Source organism: Mus musculus, chromosome 9 (genome assembly GCF_000001635.26).
Source record: "Mus musculus strain C57BL/6J chromosome 9, GRCm38.p6 C57BL/6J".
In the NCBI taxonomy this organism is placed as follows: domain Eukaryota; kingdom Metazoa; phylum Chordata; class Mammalia; order Rodentia; family Muridae; genus Mus; species Mus musculus.
In genome coordinates, this window is record NC_000075.6 from 54,862,186 (window position 1) to 54,875,466 (window position 13,281).

At 41.8% G+C, this 13,281-nt stretch overlaps 1 protein-coding gene across 3 annotated transcripts in view; it reads left to right on the forward strand.

Annotated features, from left to right (window-relative positions):
- The first annotated feature begins 472 nt into the window (after positions 1-472).
- Positions 473-13,281, forward strand: part of Ireb2 (iron responsive element binding protein 2) — a 49,877-nt gene continuing 37,068 nt past the window's right edge. Inside the window, exons 1-2 of one of the 3 annotated variants that reach the window (XM_006511335.4) lie at positions 473-1,711; positions 3,122-3,211. In XM_006511335.4, coding sequence (XP_006511398.1) covers positions 1,693-1,711; positions 3,122-3,211 — 109 coding nt within the window. In that variant the 5' untranslated portion in view covers positions 473-1,692. The remainder of the gene's footprint in view (positions 1,712-3,121; positions 3,212-13,281) is intronic. The other 2 variants (XM_017313500.1, NM_022655.3) reach the window with 2 other exon arrangements.

Sequence of the window (13,281 nt, forward strand, 5' to 3'; positions counted from 1 at the left end):
ACCCTCTTCTGGCCTCCTTGGGCACCTGCACACACATGACATACACTAACATTGAGATACACATATAAATAAATCTTTAAAACATAAAAAGAAAAGCCCAAGTCTTGAAAGAGTGAGTAAGGGTTAGCCAACGGTGTACAGGAGTGTTGTTTCAAGAGAAGCAGAACTATTCAGTTCAGCCTCGTGAACAATGAAGTTATACGTGAGCTCTTGCTTCCATCTGAATGCATCGCAAATCCAGACTCAGTTTCTTGGTATGTGAGTTTGGTTACTGTGTCCTTCCTAGTTTGTTTCAGTTTCATGGAGATGATTTCGAGAATAGTCATGCCCTTGAGACTTTCTGAGAAGACTGTCACAGTTGTTAAGGTCAGGAAGCCAGTGGATCAAGTGGACTTCTAAACAGTAATGGAAGAGAGGAGCCAAGGATAGCGTGCTGGTATGTGCTTAGGCGGTGGCATTCGCTGGTGTAGGTGACAGACACATAAGGACTCAGTCACTGGCTTGGGTGGCAGTGGTTGTGGTGGTGGTTTTGCATAGGAGATGCCTGTGGTAACAAGCGTTAGGATATATTCCTCTAAGCTTAGGAGATGGGTTTGAGTTGTAGGTAGGCTAGAGAGCATCAGCTTATGAACGGATAGCTGGAGCCAATAGACAGATGAATGAGCCAGAGGAAATGAAATCTGGTGCAAAGCTCATGTCACGAGATAGAGTTAATGACAGTACACTTAATAGCTGGGCAGAGAAAGGCCCTGGTAGAGGAGACTGGGATGAAGCAGGCTTGGAGGCCAGGAAGTACAGAATAGTTTTGGAATTATGGAAGCTAATACAGTTTGTCTTAGCAAACATACTAAACAAACAGTTAAAGCAAGAGCTGGGGTATTAGCAAATAGTTATGCCTACCTTTATCACAGGCATTTTTGGAAGTGGAAACCAGTCTGAGAAGGGATAGGAGTGGGGAAGAAAAGGGCAAACCAGACAACTCCAAAGAGTCCGCTAACCAAAAGACAAGACAGGGAAGACATAAGGACTCTCCCTGGCGGGGCCAGAGAGAAACTTAGGACACCATCACGTTTAACTGCTCCTGGGAAGAGAAAGGTTGAAGTTATAGGAAAGTATGGACATTTTAATTCATTCAATTAGTCGATTGCCTATGTGTCCCATTAACCCGGCCTTGTTCTCTTGAGAATGCACGAGTGGGCGCCTCATTACATCACGGCTTAACACAAGGCTTTACCATGCAGGGAGAACTTGAGTCCCAATCCTGGCTCTTTCCTACAAGACAGTCCTGCAGACATCGCGGGACCTCAAAACCTCACGGTATACTTTTGGGCCCACAAGAAAGTAACGGAACCTATGGCGTCCCGTTGTCAAAGTTACTAACCTCCCAGGGTTCCGCCCCCCCACCTCCAGCTCTGGAGAACAACAGAGGCTGCGCAGAGACCCGCCTACCCGCTGGCTCCGCCCCGCTCTTTCTTTGTTTCGCCGGTCCGAGGATCTCGCGAGAGTTAGCCGGCAAATCCCGCGAGCGCGGACCCCGGGCCAGCTCTGCGGCTCTCGCGGTGCCTGCGCGAGACTGCTTCCTTCCTCCTTTCCCCTGCCCGTCCGCCCGTCTTCCTCCCTCTCTTCCCGGCCTGGCCTCCCCCTCCTTCCCCCGCTGGCCCCCTCCCCGCAGGGATAATATGGTCTCCGGCGATGGACTCCCCAAGTGCAGGTCAGTTCCCGGCCGCCGCCTTAGCGTTGGCGGCTGGTGGCGTGCGCTGCTGTACATCCGTGGCCCTCGCTGTGCTCTGCTTACGGTCACCCGGGGGGGCGGTCGGGCCCTCAGGGCTTGGTCGTTCTCTCCCCTCGGGGCGGAGGCCGCGAAGGCCGGGCGTCCCCGCCCGCGCGTCCCGCTCTTCAGCGGAGCGCTAATTCCGCCCCTGGCCGGGGCCCGCTGCTTGTTGGCTGCAGCCTCCAGGCCCCCAGGAGGAACTGCTGGGGCAGGGACAAGCCCACGTCTTTCTCTGCCCGCCCCCCTTTTGTGAGCATTGAGTGTCGGAAGACCTGGCTCCCTTGTTTGGCTTTCACTCTGCTGGCTGATCCTTCTACCCAGCATCCTGGGATCTCCCTTTCTTTGCTCCTGGAAGTGGAGGGGCTGTCGAGGCTGAACGTTAGCCGGTTCCCAGATCATTTGTTGCAGTCTCCTCCCCCATCCACCTCCCTCCACAAAAGAAAAACACTGTTCTTTCTGAATGGACTGTGCTTGTCTTTTCTGGTTTTGGAAGAAGATCTTAGAGCAATGTTTAAGGGTCTCACCCATCCAAGTAATGAGGCCGCATAATGAATTTTTATCTACCTCACCCTTTCTCACAACACTGAGAGTGGGGGCATATTCAATTAGTGCATAACCATTAAGGGTATATCTCTTAGTAGAATCTAATGTGCCAGTTTACCTAGATATTTTGATGGTCACTTTAAAAATCATCTTTAGTGTTCTGTTGTTGGATTTTTAATTGCCTTTTGAACCTCTAACAATGGTTTTGTCAAAGCATTATCTCTGTACTTAAGCATGTTCAGGGCACGATTTCTGAATGCTTGTACATCATTTAAACCATTCTTATGGTCTCTTTGCAGACATTTAACATTTCTAAGATTGAAAAGCCATTGGGTGGGTAATGCTGTAATCCCAGCATTCAGGAGACAGAATGGGCGATTATTGCCTCTACTTGCAGGCTCTCCTGGGTTGCCCAGTGAGGTTAAGTCCACTCTGGGATACAGTGACAACACCCTGTGTCAACAGGCAAGGTAGAAAGCTGTCTGTCTCACTAGTTTCTGTTTGACAAGAGTCGAGGTTTAGAATTGTCCCCTTGCAGTCCCGTGGAGACGAGTCTTGTGTCTGTGGTATGGGACAGTCAGCACCTCCATCACTGCCTCCATGGTTCAAGGTGGCCCTCGTAGCTGCCCCGCAGGGTAATGCAAATGTGCAATATTCCCATCAGCTTTCCATCACACACAGAGTTCTGCTGAGCAAAAGTTTGGGTGTTTTCTCTTTGAATAAGGTTCTTGGTAACTGTAGTTAATGTACTTAATGTATTTGATGGAATGTATTTAATGAAAGGCATTTGTTCTTTTTCTTCTCCAGGATACACCTTTGAGTACCTTATTGAAACATTAAATGGCAATTCACAGAAGAAGTTCTTCAATGTACCTAAACTTGGCGGCACCAAGTATGGTAATGTTGCTTTACGTTTTTCGTGGGCTTAGTTTCTAGTAGTTACAGTGCATTGGTCAAGGTGAGCAGAAGACATTTTATAAAACTTCCTTTGGGACTTTTGGTTGAGAACAATAGAAACCATACCTCGATTTCTTCTTTAAACTTTTAGTTAATTAGATGCTGCCTCTCCTCCCCTCCCCCCAGAAGCTAATCTTATTTTTAAAAGAGAACATCATAATCTATAGTGACTGAATGTGTGTGTTAACTTTTTCAATGGTCAGTGCCTCTGGTTATTGTTTTGTTTTTGTTTTTTTCAGGACAGGGTTTCTCTGTAGAATGTGACTGTCCTGTCATCCACTCTGTAGACCAGGCTGGTCTCATACTCAAAGATCTATCTGTTATTGCCTTCCAAGTGCTAAGATCAAAGGCAGGGACCGCTACTGCTTAGAGCCTCTGATTATTCTTTAAAAATATTTATCATCTTTAAATAGAATCATCAACTGAGCCCACTGGTTCAAATTGTTCTTCACTGCTAGGCTTGATTCTCTGACACTTTGGTAAACGTTTTCACATTCCTCATCGGGGTCAAACCTTTCATCGCATTCTCAGAAAAATGAACGTGCTTAACCTGGCCATTGGATGGATGGAGTCTTAACTTTGATTTTCAGTTGTCTTTTGTTTTGAGACATGGTCTCCTAAGTGGCCCAGGGTGGCCTTGAACTGTCATTTCTGTCTCAGTGCTGCAGTGGGAAGAAGGTCCCACTAAGCACAGCTTTTGATTTAGTTGACAGTTGAGCAATTTTTCTAACAAGACCAAAGAATAGAAAACCTGTTTGGAAGAATGGTTGCTGGTGTAAGCTTTTATGAAAAAAATTCATGGCCAGCCTTCTACAGTTTGGAGAGAGATTTTCTTTAGTCCTGTTTTATTGCTCCTTTATAAATACTGCAGATTTTTATGAATTTAAATACTCTTCATGTATTATATGTATCTATATGCATTTTGAGACAATGTAGGTATTTTTTTTCTTAGAACTATATTGCTCTTTAAAAATAAAAATAACTATTCCCTAGAATGGCAACAGTAGCATTCTTTCTGTTGCAGTAATTTGTACTGATAAGAGAGTATGGGTATTTTTTAATATTTTATGTCTATTATTTATTTTATCCCATAAGTGATGATGATTTTGTATTGGTTCTAGAAGATTGTTTACCAAAAAAGGGAGGGGGCATTGGTTTAGTAGGCAAAACGCTTGCCCCATAGCGTGAGGACTTGAGTTCAGACCTGCAGCACTCACATACAAAGCTCAGCATAGTCATGTATCTGCCAGCTCTCCACAAGCAGACTCGGGCAGGACCGATCCTCATTTGCCATCTGCCCAGCCATTCTAGCCAAAACAGCAATGCTCTCTAGGTGAGGGACCCTGCTTCTCTTAGGGTGGAGAGCAATATTGAAAACAACCTAACATTGAACTTGAGTACACACATGCACAGACAGTCATATCATTCATACACACATATATATTATTCTCACACACAATAGGTTTTTCATACACTCTTTTCTTCAAAACAAAGCCTGATTCTAGTTACTTTTCTGTTGCTATGATAAGATACCATGACCAAGACAACTTATAGAAAAAGTTGATTTGAGGCTTACAGTTTCAGAGGTTTAGTCTCCATAACCATTATCAGGGAGCTTAGCAGCATGCTGTCAGACATGAATAGTGTTGGTGCTGTAACAGAGAAGCTCTTACCTTAAGAGGCAACCATAATTCAGAAAAGGGCAGTGGGACTTTTGAAACTTGGAAGCCTGTCCTTAGTGACATACCACCTCCAACAAGGCTACAACTATTAGTTCTTCCCAAACAATTCCACTGACAAGGGACCAAGTATTAAACTATATGAGTCTATTGGGAACCGTTCTCATTTAAGCCACTACTCTAGCCTCAAGGGATTTTGGGGTTTGATTTATTTTGTTTTTTAGATAGTCATATGTAGCCCAGCCTATTCTGGAACGCACTATGTAGCCCAGGCTGGCCTCAAAGTTCTGATTTTCCTGCCTCCATTTCCCAAGTACTGAGATTACAGGAGTGTGTGTTGCACCATGAGATTTAGGTAGTGCTGGGGGGCCCAGGACTCTTGCCTGCTAAGCAAGCACTTTACCAACTAAATTACATCTTCATGTAAAAGTTTTTTTTAACACAAATTTGAATGATTAGTAAGGAACATATATAGGGATGTTTTTTGTACTTGAAAATAAATAATTTCTATGAATACTTTATGGAAATATGCTTGAAGATGACCTATAAACATAGAATTAGGGAATTGAGCAATTAACTACTGTTCCCCTTCCCCCTTTCTAGTGCCAGTTTATCTTATTTTTAAAAATATTTTAAAAATTATTTATTTTTGAGAACAGGGTTTTTCTCCATATAGCTCTCTTATAACTAACTATGTAGACCACAGTAGCCTCAATCACAGATGAGCCTGCCTCTGTCCATTGTATCTTTTGCTTCTCCAATTTATATTCAGGGTAGAGAAGTGGACACTCCTGAGACATTGACTATATTTTGATCTGATATGATTTCCCTCTTGGAAAGTTCTGAGTTGCCTCTTTGGTACCTTTTAGTATACTGACTAGAAACTTAAGAGATCTTTGTAATTGTCTTCTCTGAGTTTAAAAATACACATATTCCCAAGGCAGAGAATAGTCTCCGTTGCTTGTAATAGAGTCTGCTTTCTGAAGCAGTTGAATTGCCATTGAACAGAGGTTATGTGGGTGGCAGTTAACCTCAGGTAATCACAGAGAGCAGCAGTGTAAAATCATGAGTGAAGTGGTTAGCAATGGGGAAGAGGGTGGAGAGACGGGCTAGTGTAGAGTGTCCATTTTTTAACTAGTATGAAGCCTCATGCCTTTAGGTCATCTCATTATCTTTTCTTTTTTCCTTCCTGACTACTTACTTTCTTAACTATAGTAAATAGATATAGCCAGCACTATATTCATACTTACCTTGTTAGCCAGGCATGGTAGCACATGTCTGTTGGTCAGTGTCAAGAGGTCATGGGTTCCAGATCAACCTGAACTACATAGATTCTGTCTCTAAATAGCATGGGGTGAGGATATAGCTCAGTGGTAGAGTAGAGCATGCACAAAGCCCTGGATTGGATTCCCAACACTAGGAACACAAAACAAAACAAAATGAAAACCAACTCCTACATTGCGTTCTCTGAAAGGAATCTATACTTAACATTTTAGTAGAGTATTTTGTGGTTTATAAGAATTTCAAACAAGATCCATCCTTCTTCACAGATAAAATAGAAAATCATTTTTTGTTTTGTTTTAGTTTTTGAGACAGTGTTTTGTGTGTGTGTGTGTGTGTGTGTGTGTGTGTGTGTGTGTCTAATAGAGCCCTAGTTATCCTGGAACTCTCTGTAGACCAAACTGGCCTTGAACTCACAAGAGATCCTCCTGTCTGTGCCTAGTGAAAGACACATTTTTATAGACATATGTAAAGCATGAATATTTTTACAGTGTGTATTGCTCTGTGACCTTTTTTCACCTAATATATTATGCACATCTTTCCATGTCATTTAATACAAGTATTCCTGCTATCTGAATCTGCTTGGTTTCTGAGTCAGAGAGTGTGAGTTCCAGTAGAAAGGGCTGGGTGTACTTTGCTACAACCTTTAACAGTTAAATAATAAAGTTGTTACTAGCTTTCTCTGCTATATTTCCTTTATTCCTACCCCCTGCAGGGCCTCAATTGGTCTACATCCCTGACTTCTAATACACACACACACACACACACACACACTCTTTTAATTCAAGCTATTGATACATAGTATTGTTATGTTGAAGTTGTGCAGTTCCTTCCACCTTCATCACACACACTTTTATTTTCATGCTCTTAGTATATGCTGTCCCAGTCTCTACCATGGACTATGAAGAACAAATACTTTGATAGAAAATGATACTATGTTTTCCAGATATGCAAAGATAGAAGAGGAAAAGTATAGTCTTATCAAAACCAGTCAGAGCCAGAGGCTGTTTGCAATTTGAAGGCTGCCTGGTCTTGTTTTTTACTGTCTACCTGAGCTTTTATCTGTATAACTCCCTGTACTGACTTTGAATAATTCCCAGTATGACCACTGGACTGTTCTTTGTGCATTGTAAATGGCTTACCATCTAGCTAAGGTATTTCTTGGTGACTTTTTCACCTGTTGCTTTAACTGGATTTGTCAATTTTCCTCTGCTGATCCAGTTATCCTGCTGGAAGGGTGTGTATTCTCAAATCTTGCATTTTCCTTGGGCCCTGGGAAAGGATTGTGGGTTGGGTAGCAACCATTTACCTAGAGTATGCACAGTACATATGTTTGTAAAGATTACCTAATGTCAGTCTGTAGATACCTGGTACAGTTCTTCATTTAACTTGGTACATTATGTTCAAGAGTTGACTTTAGTTTTGCTTTTCATTTTCTGTTGCTGATTACACTCTTAGATTATAAAAAAGTGGCACTTACTAGCTCAGCCAAAGTAGAATTTATTGTGTTGGTATACATCTCCGAGGCTAATGAACTCTGGTTGTCTCTTAAGGAAATAGGGAGTGAGCCAGTACTGATGGTATTCTTTGTTTTTCCTCCCAGAGACTGCATGGTTCTATCCCCTCTACTCAAATCACTTGATTGAAGACAAACCATCGATGTCTGCTTACTTTGTAAATAGCTCCAAATCCCAAATAAGAAACCTCAGTTCCTAGCTCAGGTTTTTGTTTTGTTTTTGTTGTTTTTAATCCTTCCTAGGATGATTCTACTCAGCCCAGGCTGGCCTTGAACTCCTTATTTAGAACTTTTGATCTTCCTGCCTTCACTTCCTGAGTGCTGGGATTATAGGCATGCTATTTATGTGGTTCTGGAGAGCAAGCCCAAAATTTATGCATGCTAAGCAAGCATTCTGTCAGCTACAGCTGAGCCATATCCTCAACCCTGAATTGCCTAGTCTTGTTGCAGCCATTTTTTTAGCCTTGCCCTTATCTTGGGAATCTGGGTTTGTCTTTCATTAACTTCCACTCATATATGATAGCAGACCTAAGTTATTGCTCACACAGGATATTTATGTTTCCTGAGTTTATTTCAGAAGTGGACAAATTAACATACTTTCTCAGCTTAAATTACCAATATCTGTAGAGGATTAGTTTTACAGATTCATAGAATTGTAGAAATTCCCATTGAGAATCAAAGTCTGATCTGTCTCATTCATCCACCTTACATTTATTAAGTACTCATATTTCTAGCAAATGAGAGATAGCCAAGATAGCATCACTGTGCTAAAGAAAGCTCAGTTTTCTATGGGAAATATGTGAGAAAGGTACTGTAAGGGCTTTTGTATGATAGAACAGCCTGGGTCCAATCAAGTGGTAGAAAGCATACCAAAGGAGGATTCTTTTTTTTTTTTTAATTATTAACTATGGTAACTTTAATTAAAGAAACCAGAAAACTAGATGGAGATCTAGGATTAAGAAAAAATGCCCAACTTGGAAGAGACTCAGAACTGTCTAAAGAAGATAACGGTTCTGTGTATTCAGTTTTCAGAAGTTTACTGGTTTGAGCCAGCTGACGCAAGTTTGTAGGTACTAGACCAACAGTTCTTAACTGGTGGTTGACCCCTTTGGGGTTGAATGGCTCTTTAACAAGGGATGCCTAAGAGTATCAGAAAACACAGATACTGTACATTATGGTTTATAACAGAATCAAAATTACAGTTATGAAGTAGCAATGAAATGATTTTGTGTTTGAGAGTCACCACAACATGAGGAAAGGGTTTCAGTATTAGGATGGTTGAGAATCCCTGTGGTAAACTGTAGAGAACATAAGCAAGTCAGTAGTCAGTGATGTGGATATATAGCCAGGGACCTTTCTATGCCTGCCCCAGTTCCCTAATAATGACACAGAGACTGTATTTATTTTGAAGCTTTTGGCCTTAATTGTTTGCTATAGCTCTTAACTCAATTATTTCATTTATACTAATCTAAGTTCTTCCATATGGCTAGTTAGTTACCTCTCCTTCCTTCCCAGCCTGCTTCTTCCTTCATGTCCAGCTGGCTGAGTCTTCCCTCATCTGACTCCTTCTCAGAGTTTCTTTCTCCAGAATTCCCCCCTTACTATTTATTCTGCCTTTTGCTATAGGCCATAGGCTTTTTCTTTCAACCAATCAGAAGGTGATGGAGAACACTGTTTACAAAACAAAGGCAGAAGGTGCTTAATAAAAAATCTAGTCTGTAATCAGATCTCTGCTGGGTCAGAAATCAGCATTTGAATAATACAAGGATAATCTTTACACAGTGTACAAAAACATTATGCCAACATGGATGTGCTTTAGGAGAGCTGGTGCGGTACAGACAAGAGTCCTTTCAGAGTTCATGGGCCATGTAGAGATTTGGAGAGAAAAAAATAGGACTTAGCATGTAATGTCTCCAGGAAGACTTCAGGTAGAGTCTAGCCTCTAGCAAGGGAACAAGAGGCTTTCTTAGTAGTGATGTCTTAGTCTAGGAGCTGGTACCATATTGAAGCTCTTCAGTGGTACTGAGAGGTACCACTTCCCATTTCAAGAAGACCATGTGAGCCGGGCGTGGTGGCGCACGCCTTTGATCCCAGCACTCGAGAGGCAGAGGCCAGCCTGGTCTACAAAGTGAGCTCCAGGACAGCCAGGGCTATACAGAGAAAGCCTGTCTCAAAAAACCAAAAAAAAAAAAAAAGAAGAAGATCATGTGAAATTGACAACTATGTTTTTGTTGTTCTAAAATATATTCTGAAGATCTTTGTCTTAGTGTTCTATTGCTATAAAGAGACACCAGAACTAAAGCAACTGTTATAAAAGAAACCATTTAATTGTGGGCTTGCTTACAGTTTCAGAGGTTTAGGCCATTATCATGGCAGGGAGCATGGCTGCATGCAGGCAGATATATGTTGCTGAGAGTTATATGTCCTGATCTGTAGGGAGCTGGGGAGACAGACAGACTGACTGACAAGGTTTGGCATGGGCTTTTGTAATCTTAAATCTCACCCTCAGTGACAGTTTCTTCAATGAGGCCATACTCCTAATCCTTCTAATCCTTGCAAATAATACCACTACCTAGTGACTAAGCAATCAAATATATGAGCCTGGGGGGCCCATTCTTACCAGAATACCACAATAGGCATGATTCACTTTAACTATAACATCTCAAAATGAATAGCTGTAGTGACCAGACAGTGTAGCACTAGATGATTAGTAGTTATGCTTATTTCATTCTGTTGTTTTTAAAATAGGGTCTCAATGTGTAGCTCTGACTTGTCCTGAGACTCACTATATGTATAGACCAGGCTGGCCTTAAACTCAAGCTCTGCCTGCCCCTGCCTCCCAAGTGCTAGAACTAAAGGCGTGTGCCATTATGCCTGGCACTTACTCTGTTTTTGAGAAATGTTTGCTGAATGCCCACATTTGTATTGCCATGGTTTGTGAGTTGGTTCAAGTGAAAACTTCTTGGGGAAAAAAAAAGTGGCTACTTCATTTAACTTGCAACTCTAATATATCACTGGTGTTTTTCTTCAAGCAATTACTGTACTTTTTCTTAAGTTATTTTTTAATTACAAGTAGCATGATTCCTTACAGCTTTGCATCTGTCACAGGCACTGCACTTTGATGTTAAGCAGTGAGGCTGTATATGTACTTTGTCTCACAGAATTAGAAAGATTTCGGCTGTTAAATTTTAAGAAATCAACACTCAGCTTCAATGACATCCTTACTGGTCTTTTGAGTGATAAGTCATTGATAAGTCATTTGGTGCCACTGCCTTGAGTCATCAGGCACTCGGTTTTGAGTTTTGTTCTATTACTGTTTTGAGATGGGGTGGGTGGGTCTCTAGTTCAGGCTAGCTTTGAACTCAAGGAAATTCTTCAGTTTCTTAAGTGTTGGTGTGATAGGCATGAACTGTTAAGGCTAGCTTCACTGTTGGTTTTAAGCCATCTGGGGGTGGGGGATCAGGCACGTAAAATGCCTCAGTTAAACTACCTGCTGCCAAGCCTAATGACCCAAGTTTGACCCCTAGGTTCTCCATGGTACAGGAGAGAACCAGCTCCTGCAGGTTCCGTCTCTGCCTCCATGATCATAATGGGCACATATATTCCCTCCCCTCCCCCAGCAATAAATTAAAAAAAAAATCACCAAAAAGGTCAAAATGCTAACAAGGAAAAAACCAAAACAGTGTCTTAGTTAACCTCAGGTTTTTTGAAAGGATTTCAGAATCTCAGGAGTCCTAAGATCACATTTAGAAAGCACTAGTGTAGATCAGGCATAAAGGTTAAGAGTTTGGACTCTGGTAATAGACAGAAAGATGTGACAAGAACACTGCTTCATCTGGACATGGTGGTCCATGCTGTTGGTCTTAGCATTCAGGAGGCAGAGAAACAGGTGAGTCTCTGTGAGTTGGTCTACAAATCCTGGTCTATAAATAGAGTTCTAGGACAGTCAGGGGCTGTTACCCAGAGAAACCTCGTCTTGAAAACCAAAACGAAAAGAACAATGCTTCTTTTTAAAACTCCTTGTAGTGGGAATTGAACCTGAGACCTTGAGCATGCTAGGCAGTCACACACTGAACCTTTACTTCTCTGCCCATCCTTCAGTTTTTATTCTGAGTTAGGATCTCAATAAATTGACCACACTGGCCTTGAACTCAACTCTAGCCTGACAGGCCTTAAACTTGTGCTCTTGCCTCAGCCTCCTGAGTAGCTGGGTTTACAAATTGTGCCCAGGCCCAGCTGTGATACTGTGTTGATATAGATGTGATAAAGCAGAGGTAGCAGTAAGGAGCCATTGCATAGTGTAAATCACTTGAGTGGGAACTTAAGAGTGGGTTTTCAGGAGGCAACTAAGGGTGTAGTTCTGAAGCTTAGAAGACCAGTCTAGTCTGCAGAAAATATTTTTGTATTATTGGTGGAGTCAAATGGGTTAGATCTCCACACAGGAGTGTGTGTGTGTAAGGTGGATAGTTAGGTGTGATCGAAGCCACGGGAGCAGCTAAGACCTCTAGGGAAAGCACTAATGAGTGAGACATGTCTCAATAAGAACTGCTAAATTTAAAGATTGGTTAAGAAGTTGATTACAGGGCTGGAGAGATGGCTCAGCAGTTAAGAGCATTGACTGCTCTTCCAGAGGTCCTGAGTTCAATTCCCAGCAACCACATGATGGCTCACAACTGTTTGTAATGGGATCTGACGCCCTCTTCTGGTGTATCTGAAGACAGCAACAGTGTACTCACAATAAATGAATACATCTTTAAAAATAAAAGTTGATTACATCTACATTGGTTTCCTAACATTTTGATGTCAAGTAGAGCTGCATAAAACCTGCATACAGGCTGGTTGTAGAAACAGATCTTATGGAACCTGAATATTTCTTTTTAAATAATATTTTAAAAGATTGTTTTAATTTATTTTATGTATATGAGTACACTGTAGTTGTCTTCAGACACACCAGAAGAGGGCATCGGATCTCATTACAGCTGGCTGTGAGCTACCATGTGATTGCTGAGAATTGAACTCGGGACCTCTGGAAGATCAGTCAGTGCTCTTAACCGCTGAGTCATCTCTCCAGCCCTGAAACCTGAGTCTTTAAAATGGGCAGTAAGCATATCTACTCTTTGCTCTAAAGCAGTGGTTCTCAATTTTCCTAATGTCATAACCCTTTAATACAGCTTCTCATGTTGTGGTGACCCGACCATAAAATTATTTTAGCTACTTCATAACTATAATTTTGTTACTATTATGAATTGTAAGTATTTTTAGAGATAGAGGTTTGCTAAAGGGCTCATGACCTACAGGTTGAGAACCACTGCTATAAAGGGTCTTTCAAGGCCAGTCTCTTAAGCCATCTTCAGGAGCATAGCTTGAAACAAAGAAAACTAGTGCCTTTTGGCAAATCATTTAGAAGGCATAGAAAATTGTCTTTAAATGACATGGTAGGGAGAAAATTGCAGAGAGCTAAGCTGTTGTGTGTCTGAAGAAATAGAGTTGTTTCCAGGAGGAAATTGTTAACCTTGTTGACTTGCTGAGAGGCT